The 20971-nt window shown below is 34.1% G+C and overlaps 1 protein-coding gene across 3 annotated transcripts in view; it reads left to right on the top strand.

The window, feature by feature from the left end:
* NBEAL1 (neurobeachin like 1) overlaps window positions 1-20971 on the top strand; it is a 151212-nt gene that overhangs the window by 73378 nt on the left and 56863 nt on the right. For all 3 annotated transcript variants that reach the window (XM_057744659.1, XM_057744661.1, XM_057744658.1), the window contains 14 exons: window positions 436-604; window positions 1057-1190; window positions 1982-2141; window positions 2249-2351; window positions 2913-3069; window positions 3959-4117; window positions 5672-5831; window positions 8290-8378; window positions 10493-11068; window positions 11409-11584; window positions 12412-12565; window positions 12868-12996; window positions 18266-18571; window positions 18666-18815. In XM_057744659.1, the coding sequence (XP_057600642.1) occupies window positions 436-604; window positions 1057-1190; window positions 1982-2141; window positions 2249-2351; window positions 2913-3069; window positions 3959-4117; window positions 5672-5831; window positions 8290-8378; window positions 10493-11068; window positions 11409-11584; window positions 12412-12565; window positions 12868-12996; window positions 18266-18571; window positions 18666-18815 (2622 nt within the window). The remainder of the gene's footprint in view (window positions 1-435; window positions 605-1056; window positions 1191-1981; window positions 2142-2248; window positions 2352-2912; window positions 3070-3958; window positions 4118-5671; window positions 5832-8289; window positions 8379-10492; window positions 11069-11408; window positions 11585-12411; window positions 12566-12867; window positions 12997-18265; window positions 18572-18665; window positions 18816-20971) is intronic.

Here is a 20971-nt window from a genome sequence, read left to right as displayed (position 1 = left end):
TTTTTTGTAAACTTAAAGTAGAGGAGTTGGTCATAATTGTACTGCAAACACATTCTTTTTTTTTTGTCAGGACTCATCCTCCTGTTTGTTATGCCTAATTGCCTTGTGACAATTGTTACCTCTTATATCACTAGTGTTACGTTATGAAGTCTACTTATGGGTCATGTTTGGATTGCCTGTGTTTGGAATCCGTAAACTTTGGAGAATAAAGGTGCATTAAAAATGGTCTGGCCTTGTCTCTCTTGAGTATTGGTTATGGTGACCCTTGAGGCTGCTCTTTAAAGCATGTGCCCACAAACGGGTTCCTTTAGCTTAGGCTACCATATACCTTGCTTAAAAGTTTAGCAAATTGTAACCTCATATATGCTGTGTAGGTATTAAATGATAAAATTGCCATGTTTTATAAGATTAAAAAATTGTAGTTTCCTCTTTCAGGACATCATAAACTGCATAGGTGGATTAAATGTACTCTTTCCTCTAATGGAACAAATCAGCCACTTTGGTGAAGGACAGATTCCTGAAGGATTCAATGAAAGCACAGTTTCTGAATTGATAACACCTGTAGAAGGAGATTGGGTGGTATTGAACTCCACAAAGGCATCAGGTATTAAGCTGAAATTAACATGAAATAGTCATTGAGAAATTTGAGAATTAATTGAAAAATAGATTAAAATGTCTTGCTACCATTAGGAAGAAACCTAACTATTTGTAACTGAAGTAGTCCATCGCTAATTTTACTAATGGTGTTCAGAAAGTTTGTAATACTCTGGTCAAAACATTCAAGATGTTGATTATATTCTTAACTATCCTTAGTTTGTACTGTTAGCAGAAATCTGACAACATTGTTAAACTTATGGTAGAGAAAATATTTACATGTGCATATAAGTATATAATATGCAGTCACTTCTTTCTCTGATATATATGTTCTGCAAGTGACCTTTGGATACAAATTCCTGAACCAAATTCCTTATTTATTACAATATGCATTGTGATATAGAATATATGATATAAAAGTGATTAATTATGATAATTAGTGACATGTTCACAATTCCACAGAGTCAAGACTAGAGAGAAATTTAATTGCAACATTTATCTTGGTTGTGAAACACTTCATTCAAAGACATCCTATTAACCAGGACAATCTTATTCACTCCCATGGAGTTGCCATTCTTGGTGTCTTACTTCAGAAGGTGAGCTAGTCTAACATTATGTAGATATGACTGATGATTGTAATTATCAGTTAGCGTTGAGGTTTTTTCTTTCCAATAAATAAATATGTTAAAAAATTACACTATTATAGCTTAAGTTATGTTAGTGGATATAATTTATTTCACAAACAGCTTTTTAAAACTTCTATCAAATCACCTTAGACAAGAACTACTTATCTTACCTAACAGTGTATAATCTTTGATGTACAGAACCTTGTGTGTTAACTTTGGTATTTGGGCTATTTCATCATTTAAAGGCTCTATTTTAGGGGACTTCCTAGGTGGCGCAGTGGTTAAGAATCCACCTGCCAATGCAAGGGACATGGGTTCAATCCCTGCTCTAGGAAGATCCCACATGCCGTGGAGCAACTAACCCCGTGCACCACAACTATTCAGCGTGTGCTTTAGAGCCTGAGCCACAACTGTTGAGCCCGTGTGCTGCAACTACTGAAGCCCACATGCCTAGAGCCCATGCTCTGCAATAGGAGAAGCCATGGCAATGAGGAGCCCGCACACCACAACGAGGAGTAGCCTGTACCCCCAAAGCCCATGTGCAGCAACCAAGACCCAATAAATAAATAAATTTATTTAAAAAAAAGACTATTTTAGGAATGTGTTCTGGAGTTACATCAGAAAAAATGTTTAAATTTTTTATATTTTTCTAACCAAGATTTTTATATTTAGTAGATGTTTTGAATTAATCATTCAAATTATAGCTTAGTGACAGTTATTTAAACTGAACTTTACAGAACCCTCTTCTGTTTGGATTTCAGGTGCCAAGCACCTTGATGGATGTTAATGTATTGATGGCAATTCAGTTACTCATTGAGCAGGTATCATTAGAGAAAAATATGCAGCTCCTGCAACAAATGTATCAGTATTTACTCTTTGACTTCCGTATTTGGAACCGTGGAGATTTTCCCTTTCGAATTGGTGAGAGCAGGCTGTTGGATAAAATTTTATAGTTGTTTTAGAAATTTATTAGTACCTCTGTGACTTTATTTTAGGTATATGATTTACGAGTGAGCTTTCTATTTTAGGTCACATACAATATCTTTCCACCATCATCAAAGACAGCAGGAGAGTTTTCCGAAAGAAGTATGGTGTACAGTTTCTCCTTGATACCCTTAGGATTTATTATGGGTATGATGTCCTTACTCCTTCTTAGTTTGATATTGTTTTTGTTACTTGATTAGAACATCTAGATTGTTTATTTCCCAGCAATTCTAATACCTTTAACTTCAGAGAGCCAGGATGTTGTGGAGGTTAACATGATGAACAATGGATCACATGCACTGGGTTTGAATATTATGTTTCATTCATTGATTATCTAGCCATAGGCAACTTACTCAGCTTTTCTGTGATCAAGTTTTCTGCTTTGTGACAGGAGATAATAAAACTGTGACTTCCTATGCTTGTTTTGAGGATTAAATTAAATGAATTAATATTGTGTAAAGCACTTAGAACTGTGTCTGCTACATAGTATTGCATAAATATAAGCTGTTTTAACAGTTTATATCTTTGTCATCTCAACTCCTAACTTCAAAAGGTTTTCCTTAAAAAGAAAAAGAAGCCAAAGGTACTATGAATTCTAATAATTACATGGAAACATCCTCTTTTAAACTATGAATTCTTTTATGTATAAAGATACAAAAATGTAAAAATTAGAAATTTCAATTCTTGCTCGTTTACTTTCTCTTTCAGGAGTGATTGTAAATATAGTGAGCTGTCTGTAGATGATATTCGAACAATAAGGACTTCTTTGTATGGACTAATTAAATATTTTCTGTGCAAAGGCGGAACTCATGAAGAGATACAAAGTCTTATGGGTTACATAGCTGCTATCAGTGAAGAAGAACAGGTATGCTCTGGATAAATCTGTTATTACTTTTGAATAATTAAGTTGCTATATCATCTTTTAATCTTATATGTATATATAACATTTTAAGAGTAAAACGTTCATAGTGTCACATATAATGCTATTATGCAGTTAAAGAAGTATATTTTACCTCCTAACTGAAGGTTTAATAAAATAAATGGCACTGTAATAAAATATTTTAATTAGCTAGAAAACAGTACGTGGAAATAGTTGCTCTGGATATTCTGAAGCCCGTTTTCATAGGCCACATGATGTGTATTTAACTGTTATCAAAGTTACTAGGCAGATTTCTGATATGAATTTTAATATATCATAGGTTCATAAAAATTTTGCATAAAGAGTAAATTATAACTGTATTTCTATTTTTAAATACTTTTACATACACTGTTCATTTATACCTCAGGACTACCCTCTAAGACAGTGGTTTTAAATGTATGGACCCATTTACCTGGGAATTTTTTAGAAAAGCAAATATAAGGCCAAATCAAGCCCTCCAGGTGATTCTGATGTGTGGTAGAATTTGATTACTAATGTAAAATATACAGACAAAAAATTACTCTTTCCATGTGCACATTTGAAAATGTATGTTCAGAGAGATTAGGTGACTTAACTTAAAAAATCACACAACTGATATACCTGGAACTATACTTGCAATGTGAGTAGTGAGAGAATATACAAAAGGAAATGGAATAAACCAAAGCATAATGGAGGAAAAGGGCAGGGCGGGTTCAGAAGACATCAGATAATCCAGTTAAGCTGGGATATATAGGGTATATAGGATTTAGTTAAATAACTATTTATGGCTTATGACTTTATTTGTGCTTCCATATATGAGTGTGGTTGTTTGTTTTGTGTTGCTTAATTTTAAAAGCTTTTTGGAATTTTGGACATACTCTTCGGTCTCCTACGTACCAGCCCAACTAGAGGTCAGCTTTTCTTACTGCTGTTTGAGCCAGGAAATGCTGATATACTTTATGCCTTGCTCTTAAATCAGAAGTACTCTGACAGACTAAGAGAAATCATTTTTAAGGTACAAACATGTCTTAAGCATCTTTTTATTTGGGGACATTTGTGGTTGTATGAATTTATACTTGGAACATATCCATTCTATGAATGTAAATTCTTTTTTCATGTCTACTTCTATCTAATTTTAAATTGTTCAGTTTGTTTTGATATATGTTTTTCGTGTTTTGGTTGTTTATGTATTTGAAAACTAATTACATTGTAATCTGATCAATGATTTCAGTGGAAAATCTACTTTGCCATACCATCTTCAATAGAAAACCTCTAATCCCCCTTTTGCCTCACAGTGGGTTTATATGGCACATCATACTAAACTTATTTAGCAGCCTTTATTTATCAGGCACTAAACCCTTTTTATATATTAGTTTACATAGTCCTTGCAACAACTTTATGAAGTGGATATTATTATTATCCTCATTTTACAGATGAAGAAACTGAGGCAGAGAAATTAATAACTTGTTAAAGGATGTAGGATGTATTTTATTAAGCTATCCAGAATATCCCAGACTTTGAACTTTGGCTGAAGCCTCCCACACCACCTTTTTGGTTAACTAAAATTAAAGAAGTCAGTCATATTTCTACTGCAAATACAGTTTTTTTCATGATTTATTCTCCTGTTTGTTATGCCAAATTGCCTGTGACAATTGTTTCCCCTTACATCATTAGTGTGACATTATAAAGTCTACTTGTGGGGTTATGTTTGGAATTCCTAAACTTTGGAAAACAAAAGTACATTCCTAAGCTTTGGAAAACAAAAGTAAATTTTGGAAAACAAAAATGGTCTGACATAGTCTCTCTTGAGTATTCGTTATGGTGATCCCTGAGTCTATTATCTGCCCACACAGTGTTCTTATATTGAGATTTAATGTTATTTCTTCAAAAGTGGCCTTGCAGGGATTGTTCATGATATTATTTTGCCAAGATTACCCTTTCCATATAGGCTTTCAATATCTCACTTTGTAAAATATTGATCTAACTCCAAGAAGTATGGAGTTACTAATTCATTCTTCCATTTTAGCATATGAATGGGTTGCTTCACAAAGTATTTCCTCTTTGAAACTTATTTTGACAACTATCACGTAGATTACTAGATTGATCTAGAAGTATCTTTGTTCTCTTTCAGAACACAGCTTTGTTCCTCTTGCAAGCTATGGGATTTGTTTCCATCTGTACCTTAGCCATTAAAAGAAAATTTTAAATTATTTCTTTCATCTACTAAGAAATTTATATAAACTAGGGTTTTAAACGTATTAATTATTCAAATGCAGTTGCATTTCAGTCCAGTTTTTATTAAGATTCATTTTTTAATGATAGCAAGATATGGATTGTTCTTCCCTATTAGTGCTATTTTTTTTAATACTTGAGGAATAAAATGATGCTCCAAAAGCATTGTACACTAGCATTTATTCAGTATTAACCTAAGTGCCAACTGTTCTTAGTTTTCTATATTAAGAATATATTGAAGGGAGGGAATACAGGGATATGTGTATAAAAACAGATGATTGAACCTGGTGTACCCCCCCCCCAAAAAAATATATATATATATTACTGTTTTGACCAGGTTATGGAACAGATGTTGAAATGCACAAACGTTTATGAACGAAGTAAACAACGTATTCGACTTAGAGAAGTTGGCTACTCGGGATTAGGACTCCTTCTTAATGAAGCACCTGTTAATACATCTCTCATTAAAAGTCTCACCAATCAAATTACAAATACAGGTATGAGTAAGGCTAAAAATACTTGATACATTTAAGATATGTTCTTCATAGTCATGTAATTATGTTTGATGGCTCTGAATTTTTATTTTCTTTTTCCTTCTGAAGGTTATTTTCCACTCTTTCCTCAGGTTGCTTTTTAAACTACCTGTTATTCGATTCAGTAGGGCTTTCCTTGGATACTGTTTCACATGTACTTTTGTTGTTTTTGTCTCCCCAGAGCATAGCATAGTACCTTACTTGGTAGGCCTTCAGTAAATGTTTATTTACTGAGTGATTAGTAAGTAATGGAGTCTGTAAAAAGAAAAGGAAACTAGAGAAAATATGTACAAGATATTCTTTTTCTTTACGGAGCTTAAATTCTTAAAGGGAAAATGAAAACTGACTTCAAATACTCTTTTTTGTTTCTGGTTTTGCTTTTATGAACCTTTTTTTTTAGTACTTACTACAAACTATTGAGTTTATATGAGATACTAGGGGTTCAGAAAGGTATAAGGTCTTGAGTGGTTTACCATCTCATTGATAAGACATGTACATAAAAAAGATAAAAACAAGTATAAGATCCAAGCAGTATGGACAATGTGCTCAGGGAATTAAAATAAAAGACCAGTTTTTTAGGGTTTACTCAGGAAGATGTTAAACATTCTACACCTATTGTCTTTGTAAAATTTGAATATATCTATAGTTCCTATTTAAAATGAAACAATTATTTCAGCATTTATATGACTATTACATACAGTCCTTTCTTTGAGAAAGAAGAAAGCTGGGGGCATCACACTTTTGGATTTCAAACTATACTACAAAGTTACAGTAATCAAAACAGTATTCTGCAGTGTGCATAAAAATAGGTGCATAAACAAGTAGAACAGAATCAAGAGCCCAGAAATAAAACTATGCATGTACAGTCAACCAATTTTTGACAAGGAATCCAAGAATACTCAATGGGGGAAAGATAGTCTCTTCAGTAAATGTGGTTGGGAAAACTCAATATTCACTTGCAAAAGAATGAGAAAGGTCCCCTGTCTTATACCACCCACAAATATTAACTCAAATGGATTAAAGACTTAAATATAAGAACTGAGCTGTAAAAATACTAGAAGAAAACATAGGGGAAAAGCTCTTTGACGTTGGTCTTGCCAGTGATTTTTTGCATGTAACACAAGCAACAAAAGTCAAAATAAAGAACAGGACTAAATCAAACTAAAAAGCTTCTGCATAGCAAAAGAACCTGTCAACAAAATGAAAGGGCAGCCTATGGAATGGGAGAAAATATTTGCAAATCAAATCTGATAAGGGGTTAATGTCCAGAATATATAAGGAAATCACGTAACTCAATAGCAAAAAATCCTATTAAAATATGAGCAAAGGACCTGAATATACATTTTTCCAAAGAAAATATACAAATGGCCAACAGATACATTAAGGATAACATCCTTAATTATCAGAAAAATGAAAATCAAAACCACAATGAGATATCACCTCCCACCTGTTAGTTTGGCTGTTATCAAAGAGACAAGAGATAAGTGCTAGTGGTGAGGGTGTAGAGAAAAAGGAACCCTTGTGTGCTGCTGGTGGGAATGTAAATGGTGCAGCCACTGTGGAAAACAGTGTGGAAGTTCTTAAAAAATTAAAAATAGAACTACCATATGATCCAGCAATCCCTTTTCCAGGTATATATCTAAAGGAAATGAAATCATATTTCAAAGAGGTATGATCTGCACCCCCATGTTTATTGTAGCATCATTCACGATAGTCAAGACATGGAAACAACCTAAGTATCCATCAGTGGATGAACGAATAACAAAGATATGCTGTATATATATATACATGGAATATTAGCCATAAAAAAGAAGGAAATCCTGCCGTTTGCAATAACATGGAAGAGCCTAGAGGACATTCTGCTAAGTGAAATGTCAGGCAGAGTAGGACAAATACTGTGTGATCTCTCTTACATGTGAAAAAACAAAAATTGAGAGACAGAGTAGATTGGTGGTTGCCAAGCTGGGGCAGTGAGGGAAACCGGTGAAGGTACAAGGGGTACAAACTTCAAGTTATAAGATAAGTAAGTTCTGGGAATCTCAGGTATAGCATGGTGACTATAGTTAACAATACTGTATTGTATATTTGAAAGTTGCCAAGAGAGCAGATCTTAAGTGTCCTCACCACAAGAAGAAAGATAATAACTATATGAGGTAATGGGTGTGTTAACTAAACTTATTGTATAATCATTTTGTAATATATGCATGTATCAAATCATCATGTTTTACACCTTAGGGGATGTTTTATGTCAACTACATCTTAATAAAGTTAGGGGGAAAAAATAAAGGGTATCTGTTGTTGACAGCAGGAAAAAAATAAAATAAAAATGAAATGATTATGTCAGCCTTTTGTAACTATTACCACAGTTCTTTCTCTGGTTGTCTTTACTATTTAATTTTTAACAATTTTTTTCCCATCATAGATCCTGCTGTTAATTTCAAAGATCTGTTATCTGTGGTATATATATCTCACAGAGCATGTATAAATGTCAGGGTGGTCATCTGCAGAAAGGTTAGTAAACTTTAAAGATATACTTTAAAAATTGCAGTATTGTTGTATTGTGAATAACTTTTAGATTGAGTATTTTTTACCAGGTATATGACACAATTTTAGTTTCCTTTCTTGAAGTGAGTTAAGTTTATGTAATCGTAAGAAATCGGCATATATATTTCTTCTTCTTAGCCATACATGTGCTCCTGGAAATAATGCTCTTTCCAGAGTCAAAAATGTATTACCAGAGAATATTTTCTTTATTCAGAACCTTTCGTTGTGACCATTTTAAACTCGTACACCATGTTTAAAAATTTTGACCTTTGTGGAAAGCATTTTATGTAGTTTGTTTATGGGTGTATTCCAACAATGATTCGCCTTCAGTGCACTCATTTAACCTTTAACTAAAGTTGATGAATTGTTATCCCGTGTGCTTCTTCCTGATTATGTTCTTTTCTCTCCTCTACTGGCAACCACTGACCAGTCTGGTATTGAATTTGCTTCCATACTTTTCTTTCTAATTTTACTCCCTAATTATGTCACAGTACCTTTTCATCAGTGAATCTGGATGTATCTTTCTCTTTAACAGCTGCATAGTTTTTTATTCTGTGGCTGTTCTATAAAGTATTATCTGGTTCCCTGTTGATGGACATTTAGATTGTTTCCTATTTCACCATATTAACAAACTTCTGTTAGGAACATTTTTTTTTTTTACATATATCTTTACCTATCTGTGGTAATACATATGTAGGACATAATTCATGAAATGCAATTGTTCTGTCAAAGAGAATTCACATTTTGCATTTTAATGGATTTTGCCATATTTTCCTTCAAGCAGGTCATGTAAATTGATCCTTTTCCTTTCAGTGTGCAATTAGAAACCTCTTTCAGTGCGGCCCAGTTTTTATTCATTATGTGTTTACAGAATAGCTGTAAAATAAGTCTTATTTTATGAAAATTTCAAAGTCATGAAATCATGAAAAGTTTCTTTGCTAAAGTTTAATATGTTAAACTTACTTAATATGTTTAAAATCGGTATTCTGCACTGACAGAGTAATGGTAGCTTACTGATTGACAGAATTAAGTGAGGAAACAAACAACGCGTCATCATGACTCACTGGGACTCCCTGCTTTCTGTATCAGCATTAGTGTACTTTATTTGAAGTCACACCAACATAATTCATTTCCTGCTATGAAATTTTTCAGAATTAGAAATTCTGATAAAAGAGATACTCTATAAACATTGGGCGCCAATGTTCTTTTCCTCTACTTAAAAGTTTATTGGCTTTGTGATTAAAATGTCTTAAAGATCTTAACAGCATTTCTGATAGTGTTTGAGATCTTGTTTTTATCCCCCAAAATGTGAAGATAGTTGGACTACCTAGGGATCATACACATTGCCATGTAAGTGTCTCCTCTTTAATTTCAGTTTCTTATTCCAGCTAAATAGCAGCATCCATCTCATTGGAAATAGTTTTCTAGAATTAAAGTTCAATTTTTGTTTTGTTTGTACCATAAAGAGTTAATTAAAAAAATGTTTTTGCAAAAGCAACCATTAACTTTGCCTGGGGAAAAGTGAGACGGGAAAACATTATTCTTGGTGGTATACCTAGGTTCTATCAAAGTTTCTTATGTGTTCTAATTTACTCCCCTAACCCTACTGTCAGAACTGTGCCTGGCATATAGTAGATATTCAGTATTTGCTAAACAAGTGTAGTAGGCTCATGGAAAGTATTTAGTTGAGAGGATATAACTTTATTGCGTTTTACATATACCTTAATTCTATTTATATATTTTTTTCTGACCAAATTAAATTAATAACATAAGTGTGTTGGTATATGGAGGATTATTTTCTTTTTTTCCTTTTTTTATCTTTCAGCAGATATTTGAGTACATCCCTACTCTAGATATACAATGAATAATATGCAGATTAGTTAAAAACACGTCTGCCCTTCAAATAGTTGCTAATCTAGTTAAGAACATAATCTTTTGAAAGTATATCCTTCCAAAGTTTCTTATTAAAATAACTGAGAACTTTTAACAACTTTGCTATTAAAATAATTGAAAAGCAACTATTTTTGATATAAATTACTATATACTTTTTGACGAATTTTGCATTCTTAATCTCTTTGCAGATTTTACAGATTTTACAGTCCCAGCCAGATGCAGCACATCAAATATCTCAACAAGTGGGTTGGCAAGACACTTTAGTTAGGCTTTTTTTGAAAGCAAATTTTGAAAATGGAAGTACTCTTCATAAGCACAGTAGGGCGGTTGTAATGAAAGACAATGATAAAAATATATCAGCTGAAGATATGAAGAGGAACTTTGATGAAAAGACAGATGAGGAAAAAGTTAACTCTTTTGCCTCAGCTCACATGTCTTCAGATCAGTGGAGCTTGGAGGATAGACACTCCCTAGACTCGAACACACCATTATTTCAAGAAGATAGCTCTATGGGAGAATTATCTTTCAAATTAGAGAATCAAGAAGAATTCTGGCATAATAACCCTGCACATTTGAGTTTAGATCTCAGCGGAATTGATTCATGTGAACTGAGTGATAGTGGAAGTCAAATGCCAGACAGCCTGCCCAGCACGCCATCCCCGATAGAATCCACTAAGTCGTTTTCTGCGCAGTCTGACAAAGAAACCAGCGTCACAAATGATGTGGGCTTTAGCGATGACTTCTCTTTACTTGAAAGCCAAGAGGTAAGATTTCTTATTTGTCCAGATGTGGTTTTTATTTTTATATATCTAACCTTGGAAATGTGTGTGAATTGTTAACAGTTTCATAGTTTATTCATGTTCCAAGTTTCATGAGCTAAGGTATTAGGAATCTAGAAGTCACCAAATTGTGAGTGTCTTGAGAGCAAAGCCAGTGTCTTACTCATCTTTGCATCTCTAGGGCCTTCCTAGTAAAGTTCCAGGTTCATCCAGACACCTTAAAAATATGTTAAATGATTATAATCAATGTACCTGATGTTTCTTATTATGTGCTTTTAACACTCCCTCCCTCCAATAACTTCATATTACTTTATCTTTTTTGTAGAGATGTGAGGAGGAGCTTATTCAGTTACTGACAAACATCTTGAACTGTGTAATGTGTAAGGGACTAGAAAAGTCTGATGACGATACTTGGGTTGAACGGGGACAAGTGTTTTCGGCACTGACTAAACCAGGCATATCCAGTGAGCTACTTCGACCATCAGAAGAAATAAAACTAATGTAAGCATTCAGTTGGTGATATCCTCTCTGCTTTTGGAGTGGGCAGGAGTCTAAAATAATATTTGTTATTGAATATTTACTCAGTATTCAGTGAGTGTAGAGAGAGAGAAAAGGAGAAGCTTTGTGCTTAGCCCTTTTCCTGTCTGTTGCCACTCTAGTGGGATCTAGAGAGAAATGCAAAACTAATTCCAATGGGAGATTTAAATCTTACATTAATTTGGATTGTAAGTGCTTATATATTCCTTGTTTAAATTGTTTTCTGTAGTATCTAAGCACTTAGTGCATGGTGTTCTACAGTCTTCTTCAAATTTGAGTGCTTCTGTGCTAAAGGAAGAGAGTAGTGTTTTCATGAAAATTAGTTCTCTAAAGCTTTGAGTTCCCTGCATATGACAGAGCACTGTAACAATAGCACACTAGAAGAGAATTACTTTTTTTGTTTTTCCACAGGGTTAGACTCTCTGTAAGGCATAAGGCTTTCTAACATTTCCAATTTCAGTTTTAAAGAAACTTTTAAGTATCTCATGGAGGCTGGAATGTGAATTATTTTCATAGCTTTTTTAAAGGTCAAGTCAAACAGGTAACGTTTACTTTGCCTTTTAGTATTAGGTATGTTAAAGATAAATATTCTAAAGATTAAAAAGTTGCTTCATTGTTAACTATATTCCATCCACAATGTCTTATGATACCTGTCAGCAATACTGTATCTTTGGAGATATACTCCTGTTAATAAATAACTGGGTTTGTTGTTGCTGTTTTGTGTGTGTGTGTGTGACCTCTTACTTTTATAAATTTAAAATGGTTTTAAGAGGACTTTGTTTTATACTTAGTTTGCTACAGAAGATGTTAGAGTGGGCGGTCACAGAAAACAGAGAAGCAAAAATTAATCCAGTAACTGCTGAAAATGCTTTCCGACTCATGCTGATCATACAGGACTTTCTGCAGTCAGAGGGACTGGTTAATTCAAACATGTGGACTGAGAAGGTGCAGTAACATCTCTTTGAAATTATTTTTTTGGTGGTGAAGGACTTTATTCAAAGAAAGAAATTTTGTATCCTCTCTTTTCAGACCAGTACTATTTAATCAGATGCAATAAACATGAATAAGATGTCATAAATAGTTGCAGATTTTGTTAACTATTACCAGGATAATTCTTTTGGCTTTTACCAACTGAACATTGAATTAGTTTTGAAGTATTTATGATTTGTATTACTGTTGGGGAAAACTCATCATCGGTAGATTTAAAAGTGGAATGTTTTTATTTCTCAATTTTTCCTTTGTGTTAGCTTTTAGAGGACATGATGCTGCTCTTCGACAGTCTGTCAGTGTGGTATTCTGAAAGTCCAGTAGGGCTGAAACTTTCTCAAGTTCAAATCCAGTTGCTTCTAGGCTTCATTGGAAGGGGTGATTTGCAGGTTTGTCAATTTCTTTATGTTTTTTTATGTACTTGCACGCAACATAGGAATTTGTATAATAACTGAATGGCAATTATGTTTTCAGCATTTTAATTTTTTAATTAGTTTCAAAAATACCATTATTTAACTCTAGTTTCAATTTTGTGAGATTAGAAAGAAGCTTGAGAGGCAGCTAATCGATTCTTCTTTCCTGTTTATGATTCAGTATAATTTAAGGTTTCCTTTTAGAGGATTTATATAGCTTATATTAGAGGGCATTACTCACATCATCTATATTTAGTATAGCTAGGAGCTATACAGCCGGAACAGACTTTTTATAACGTGCAGTTCAGGGCTTGCATTTTTAGGAAAATTATTTTTTAAATTGTTCCTGTCAAAATCCTTTTCTGTACTTTACTAATCCACTAATTCAGTTTTACGTTTATCTAATTTTTCTTCATTTATTAAACACTTGCTGAATATCTGCCAAGTGTTAGCATTGTGCTAGGTTTCTGTAATAAAGATAAATAAAAGATGGACCCACAGAATATTTATCGTTTTCAAAAATTTTAAAGGTTAAAGTTCTGTGTAGATTTTAGTCTGTCATCTTTCTATTTACATTGGATGCTTGTGATTACCTGGATTGTATTAGTCATGACATGTATCCCATGGCTATTTACCTGGTCCTTTTAATTTTCTTTTGCTATTGGAATTCAGTTATAAAAGAGAACATTGTGGAAAATATACAAAAAATGTAAAGAGAAAAAATAGCTAAAACATCCTGCATCCCATGGCCTAAGAGAAAACAACTATCAATATTTTAATATTTTTTCTGTGTGTGTATTTTTTCAGATGATTGAAACCGTTATATATTTTGATAAGTTTGTGTTCTTTTTTTATTTTTCTTACAATTATATTAAACTAATTTCCCCATGTAACTAACTTTTTAGAGATAGTGGTTTTTTCCCTAATCATAAAGGTAACACATGGTCATTGTAGAAAACATGGAAAATGTAGAAAAGCTAAACAAAAAATAGACTTTCTGACATATGGATGATGAAAGTTTGAATTGTTCAGCTTTTAAATACAGTTTGAAAATATATGAATAAGAACTTTAAAAGAAGTTATACACTTTGTCTAGTAGTTCTACTCTAAAACTATATTGTGAGGTAATAATCTAAAATACCAATCTTTTTTTTTTTAAGCTCTTTATTGGAATATAATTGCTTTGAACTCTTGTATCAGCTTTTGAGGTACACCAAAGTGAATCAACTGTATTTATACATATATCCCCATATCCCCTCCCTCCCGCGACTCCCTCCCACCCTCCCTGTCCTGGCTCTCTAAGGCATCACCCATCATCGAGTTCATCTTCCTTTGTTATACAGCAACTTCCCACTAGCTATCTATTTTACAGTTGGTAGTGTATATATGTCTATGCTACTCTCTCACTTCGTCCCAGCTTCCCCTTCGCTCCCCGCCCCACCAACCCTGTGTCCTCCAGTCCATTCTCTGCATCTGCATCCTTATTCTTGTCCTGTCACTGGGTTCATCAGTACCTTTTTTTTTTTTTTTAAGGTTCCATATATATGAGTTGGCATACAGTATTTGTTTTTCCCTTTCTGGCTTACTTCACTCTGTATGACAGACTCTGGGTCTATCCACCTCGTTACATATAGCTCCATGTCATTCCTTTTTATGGCTGAGTAATATTCCATTGTATATATGTGCCACATCTTCTTTATCCACTCATCTGTTGATGGGCATTTGGGTTGCTTCCATGTCCTGGCTATTGTAAATAGTGCTGCAGTGAACATTATAGTACATGTTTCTTTTTGGATTATGGTTTTCTCTGGGTATATGCCCAGTAGTGGGATTATTGGATCATGTGGTAGTTCTATTTTTAGTTTTTTTAAGGAACCTCCAAACTGTTTTCCATAGTGGCTGTACCAGCTTACATTCCCACCAGCAGTGCAGGAGAGTTCCCTTTTCTCCACACCCTCTCCAACATTTATTGTTTCTAGATTTTTTGATGATGGCCATTCTGACCAGTGTGAGGTGATACCTCATTGTGGCTTTGACTTGTATTTCCCTAATGGTTAGTGATGTTGAGCATCTTTTCATGTGTTTGTTGGCCATCTAATACCAAACAATCTTTATACACATAGATGTTCATCGTAGTTTTCTTTGTTTCTTTATCTAGAAATAGAACAAAGATAACTTTTTTGGTTTTTTTATTAATGTGAGCCTGGTGGCTGTTAAATCCCTTGCAGCCAGCATACCAGGTAATTATTTGTTTTAGATATTAGAACTCTGTTTTTTTCCAGCTCATAATCACCCTCAGTGTTTTTCTCCTTGGTGAGATTTCCGAGGAGAAAGAAAATGTCTGTTTTAATTTGTTCACCGTTAAATATCCAGTGCCTGTCCCATAGTGGGACTCTACAAATACTTAATAAAGAGTGCAGCACCTACAGATAAGACTGATCCTATCCAACCAGTAGTTAGTGACCTAGAACACTTCTCACTAGCTACTTGTTTGATTTCGCTCTGTCAGGAATAAAAGCATATTTCTCTGAGGTTGTGCATCTTAAAGGCTGGGAAAGGAACCGCTTCCCTTATAGGGGTTTAGAGTTGCCTACAGAGTGAATCTGGCTAGCAAATTTGTTTTGTTTAGCCCATACATATTATTTAATTGCCACCATTTAAGTATTAGTAGATTTCATGTAAATGCCAGGATTTTCCAGCTTGTCTTTAAAGCAGGACTGAGTGGTTGTTGATTTATTAGATGTAGCATATGGTCACCATTTTCTCTGCTCCTTCAGTTGTCTTAGCTCAGCCAGTGATTCTCTTCACTAGCTGCACATGAAATCACCTAGGGGAGTTTTTTAAAAAATACCTTTGTGTGGGACATCACTCAGTAATTAAACAGGGGAACTAGGGCATTGGTATTTTTTGTCATTTCTCAGGTGACTGTAATGTAGTACTCTTTATAATGTGAGAGCAGGGAGATCAGATCTTTGTGTGTGGGAGATGTGTGTGTATGTATCCAAAGTTAAGGCAGTGGTAAGTAAATCATTGTATTCACTATAAGTGTCTTTATACTTTTAAATAAACATATAAACTTATAGTTATTTAATAGTGTGATACTAACTTTACAGCAAAGCAGTGAATATTCAACTCTTTATGTAAACAATATTTTTAAAAACACGTAGCAAAAAGCCCAGAATATTAGCATTGGTATTTCCTGGATAATGAGGTTTTATGACCTTTTGTCTCACATTTGTCGGCCTCTATTGGGTTTAAGCTGCTTTATTCAGATTCAAAGACTAAAGTGAAGGAGTTTGGGGAAAACCTGAGGAGGGTAGAGAAACTTCACTAGTAGAAGCTTAAGTTAAAAGTAGAAACGTTAAAGTTTTGAGCCATCTTAGAGGTTGTTTCCTCCAGTGCTATTTGCCTCTTTCAGTCTTGCATGGAGAGACAACCTGAGATCCTTTATTGTTGCCTTGGCCTGCAAAAACCTGTGCATATAGCTCAGATCACATGTATTGCACGTGGCACGTGGGACACATGCATTCTTGAAGTGATGTCAGTTTTTAATACTTTCTTTTTTCCTCTTGCTTTTCTTTATTTTACAAGTAATGTGATCCAAAATAGGGATATAAGGTGGAGGGAGAAGGAGGCACTTTATGTCATTTGTCCTGTTTTGGTTTTAAGACTTCCATCTTTCTCTAGTCTGGTTGAAAGGAGGCCCCTTTGTGACCTACTTTACCTTTCTACGATGGAGTTAAGGCCAGAGCTTAAGCGTAATATAGAGTATTCCTTTGCCTGGGTTTGTGCCCTAAATATGTATCTTCCTTTGGAACTTTACTCAGTTTCCTGTGCCCTGTCATTTATCTATAAGAATGCTTTTGATTCCAAATAGCAGAAATATCAATGCAAGCTGACTTAGTTAAGAAGATTCACAGCTAGAAGATTCACAGCATTGCTCTCCATCATGTGGCAGCTTGTCTTAAGCTAGCTGCCCTATTGTCACAGAATGACTGCCAGCAGCAATTAAGGCAACATGCTTCCTTGTTCATATCTGGAGAATTAGAGTGCTTTTCCAGTAGTCATTGTTGATAGTCAGTTCTTCATGGATCTCTTGTGAATACAGACACTGGATGCCTTTGTGATGAACTGTCTTTTTGAGGATACATGTATAGTGAACAGCTTGGGAAGACAGAGATCATGTCTGCCTCCAGAGCCAAAGGCAGGTTTGTTTACTGTCCAGTATAATAAAGATAATATCTCCCTCCAAGGCAAATTCAGGCACACTTACTACCCAATATAGAAGACTTGGGTTCCCTTTTTTTTTCTTTTTTTTCTTTTTAAATTTAGGGCTGGGAAGGACTTTCCTAGACCATGCCCCCCTGCCTTTTGAAAAAAATATTTCTTTATTTGGATGCGTTGGGTCTTAGTTGTGACATGTGGCATCTTCGTTGTGGCATTTGTGCTTCTCTCTAGTTGTGGTGCGAGCTCTAGAGTGTGTGGGCTTAGTTGCCCCGCAGCATGTGGAATCTTAGTTCCCTGACCAGAGATTGAACCTGCGTCCCCTGCATTGGAAGGCAGATTCTTAACCACTGGAACACCAGGGAAGTCCCAAGACTTGGGTTCCCTTTGCTTGGGGTTCCTATCCTATAATGCAGCCACTGGGTGTGCAGGCATCATCTAGTTCTGTTCATTTCTCACTGTGGAATTACAGTTTGGGAACCAGTGTAAATGCTGATATTCTGGCTACTGCTAATGCTGTAGATCTTTGTCTCTTATCCAGGAGTCTAATTCTTCTGCCAACATCTGTGAAACTATGGTAGGCCAACTTATTAGCTTGGAGGCAAGGTATTGATAAAATCCAAGCCCTTTCACAGTTCTTTACAGTTATTGTATAAAAGTTATGTCTTTTTACTGATAAAGCTATCCCTGAATGAATCCATGTGACAAAGACAATGACATAAGTTGAATGAAAGATGAGTTACCTAAACCAGTCACTGTGCCAAGGGGTTGGATATTCTGTTTGGTTTATATCTTTTAGGACCTAATGTTAAAACTAGAGATGGAATCATCCCTCAATTCTTGGAGACTGTAAGGAGTAGAGTGGATGTTGGGGTGATTAATTATCAACCTCTTAACTTTTCTGTATATTCCAAATTAAACATGGGTTACTTTTATAATTTATTTTAAAAGACAACTTCAAGAAGAGCCAAAGAACTTTGCTATCACTAAATATGTGCTTTATTTTACTATTTTCTTCCAGGTTTGTGCAGTGGCATCAGCTAAGCTAAACACCCTTCTTCAGACCAAGGTGATTGAAAATCAGGATGAAGCATGTTACATTTTAGGGAAGCTGGAACATGTTCTAAGTCAATCAATCAAGGAACAGACTGAAATATACTCATTTCTGATTCCCCTTGTCCGTACTCTGGTTTCCAAAATTTATGAGCTTCTCTTCATGAACTTGCATCTGCCTTCTTTACCTTTTACCAATGGTAGCTCTTCATTTTTTGAAGATTTTCAAGAATATTGCAGTTCAAGTGAATGGCAAGTTTACATTGAAAAATATGTAAGTTTGACTTTTGTTGAGTGAGGTTTTTCTACTAAATTATCATTTTTATAGAAGCATATATTAAATTTTGTGTATATATATTTTTTATAAGATTGTACCTTACATGAAGCAGTATGAGACCCATACATTTTATGATGGTCATGAGAACATGGCACTTTATTGGAAAGACTGTTATGAATCCTTAATGGTGAATATGCATAAACGAGACCGGGAAGGTGGAGAAAGCAAGCTCAAGTTTCAGGTAAAAATTATTAAATGTTTTTAATACCTAGTTTTTTTAATGTTAATTTCAAGCATTTAATATTCAAATGAGAGTAATGACAAGTCTGAACTTTGAAAACAAACTATTTCTTATTGTTTGTCTGAAAATTATTTTAGAATTGGAAGAAAAACACTGATAAGTAACAATCTAAAAATTAATATCAAAGTGTTCTACATATAGTGATTATGTAAAAAGTCTATTAAACTGACGGTAGATATCTCTAAGGAGGCTTAGTATATATCAGTGCTTAGAGGGAAATTTGTAGCACGAAGTACTTTATACTAAAAAAGAAGAAAGATCTCAAATTAATAAGTTCATTCCACTCTAAGAAACTTGAAAAAGTATACTAATTTACATTAGTTTTTTTTGTTTTTTGTTTTTGTTTTGGCTGTGCTACGCAACTTGCAGAATCTTAGTTCCCCAACCAGGGATTGAACCCGGGCCCCACAGTGAAAGTGCCAAATCCTACCCACTGGACCGCTAGGGAATTCCCTACATTTTTAAATAGGAAATTATTAAAGAGCAGAAAGCAATGAAATTGAAAGCAGAAAAACAATAGAGAAAATCAATGAAATCAAAATCTATTTCTTCAAAATATCAATAAAATTGATAAACTTCTAGCCAAATTGAGGAGGAAAAAAGTGAAAAATTACTCATATTAGAAATGAATCACCACTGACTTTACAGACATCAACATGATAATAAGGGACAAGCCAGTCTGTGCACGTAAATAAGATGATTTAAATGAAATGGATCAATTTCTTGACAAAATACAAATTTCCAAAACTAATTCAATAATAAGTAGGTAACCTGGATAGTTCTCTATCTATTAAAGAAATTGAATTTATAGTTAAATACCTTCCAAAAGGGAAAATTCTAGGCCCAGATGATTTCACTGGCAAATTTTACCAAATATTTAATGGAGAAATTGTACCAATTCCTCACTCTCTTCAGAAAATAGAAAAATGGCATAACTACCCAACTCACTATATGAGGGCACTATTACCCCCATATTGAAACCATACAAAAACAGCAAGAAAACTAAAGGCCAGTATCCCTTGGGAACATCGGTGGAAACCAAATCTAGCAATGTATAAAAAAATAATACATCACAACCAGGTAGAGTTTACCTTGAGACTTCAAGGTTGGTTCAACATTTGATAATCATTTGATAATGAGTCATGTTAATAGACTTATCAAGAAAAAGTACATGGTCATATCAGAAGATGCAACAAAAGCATTTGACAGAATTCAACATCCATTTATGATCAAAGTTTTTAGCAAACTAGGAATAGAAGGAAATACATAAATCTCTACAAAAATCCTGCAGCTAGCTTCATATTTTATGGCAAAAAACTGAGTGCTTTCCCCATAAAACAGAGGACTAGAGTGGAATATTCACTTTCACCCTTCCTAGTCACTATTGTACTATATGACACAGCAAATGCAATAAGAATAGAAAAAGAAAGAAAAGACGTTTATGTTGGGAAGGAAGAAATAAAACTATTTGCAGATCACTCGATTGTGTAAAAAATCCTAAGGAATCTACCAGAGATCTCCTATAATTAATGCATTTAGCAACATTGCAGGACACACGATCAATACACAAAATTTAACCGTGTTTCTATATACCAGCAGCAAGCAATTGGAAACTGATAGCTAAAAAAATACAATTTACAATAAGTCTAAAAAGAATGAGGTACTTAGATATCAATCTAACAAAATATGTACAGAATCTATATGCTAAAAACTACAAAACACAGAGGAAACACATGTTTATTCCATAACTTAGGTATAAAAAGAAACATTTGTAATCTACGACTACTAGAATAAGTGGAATTACTGGTATGTAGCAATTATGATAATAATTATTGTTATATTGCCCTCATAGAAGTTTTACCAGTTACTATTCCAACCATGATTTTCTCTGTAATTTCACCCTTAGCTTTTCTAGAAAAATCTGGCTTAAGAATATCCATATGTGCTCAAACTTTAAAAATGTGAAATTGATGTTTAATTATCATGGAGCTCTCATGACTGCTTCAGTTGTCTCAGCAATCATCTGTTTTAAATCTTTGATTTCCTACAAATCTAGTAGTAATTACAGTAACAATTATAATAACTATAATTTATTG

The sequence above is a fragment of the Hippopotamus amphibius genome, chromosome 8 (assembly GCF_030028045.1).
Source record: "Hippopotamus amphibius kiboko isolate mHipAmp2 chromosome 8, mHipAmp2.hap2, whole genome shotgun sequence".
Taxonomy (NCBI): Eukaryota; Metazoa; Chordata; class Mammalia; order Artiodactyla; family Hippopotamidae; genus Hippopotamus; species Hippopotamus amphibius.
This window is presented reverse-complemented; position numbering and strand designations above follow the sequence as displayed.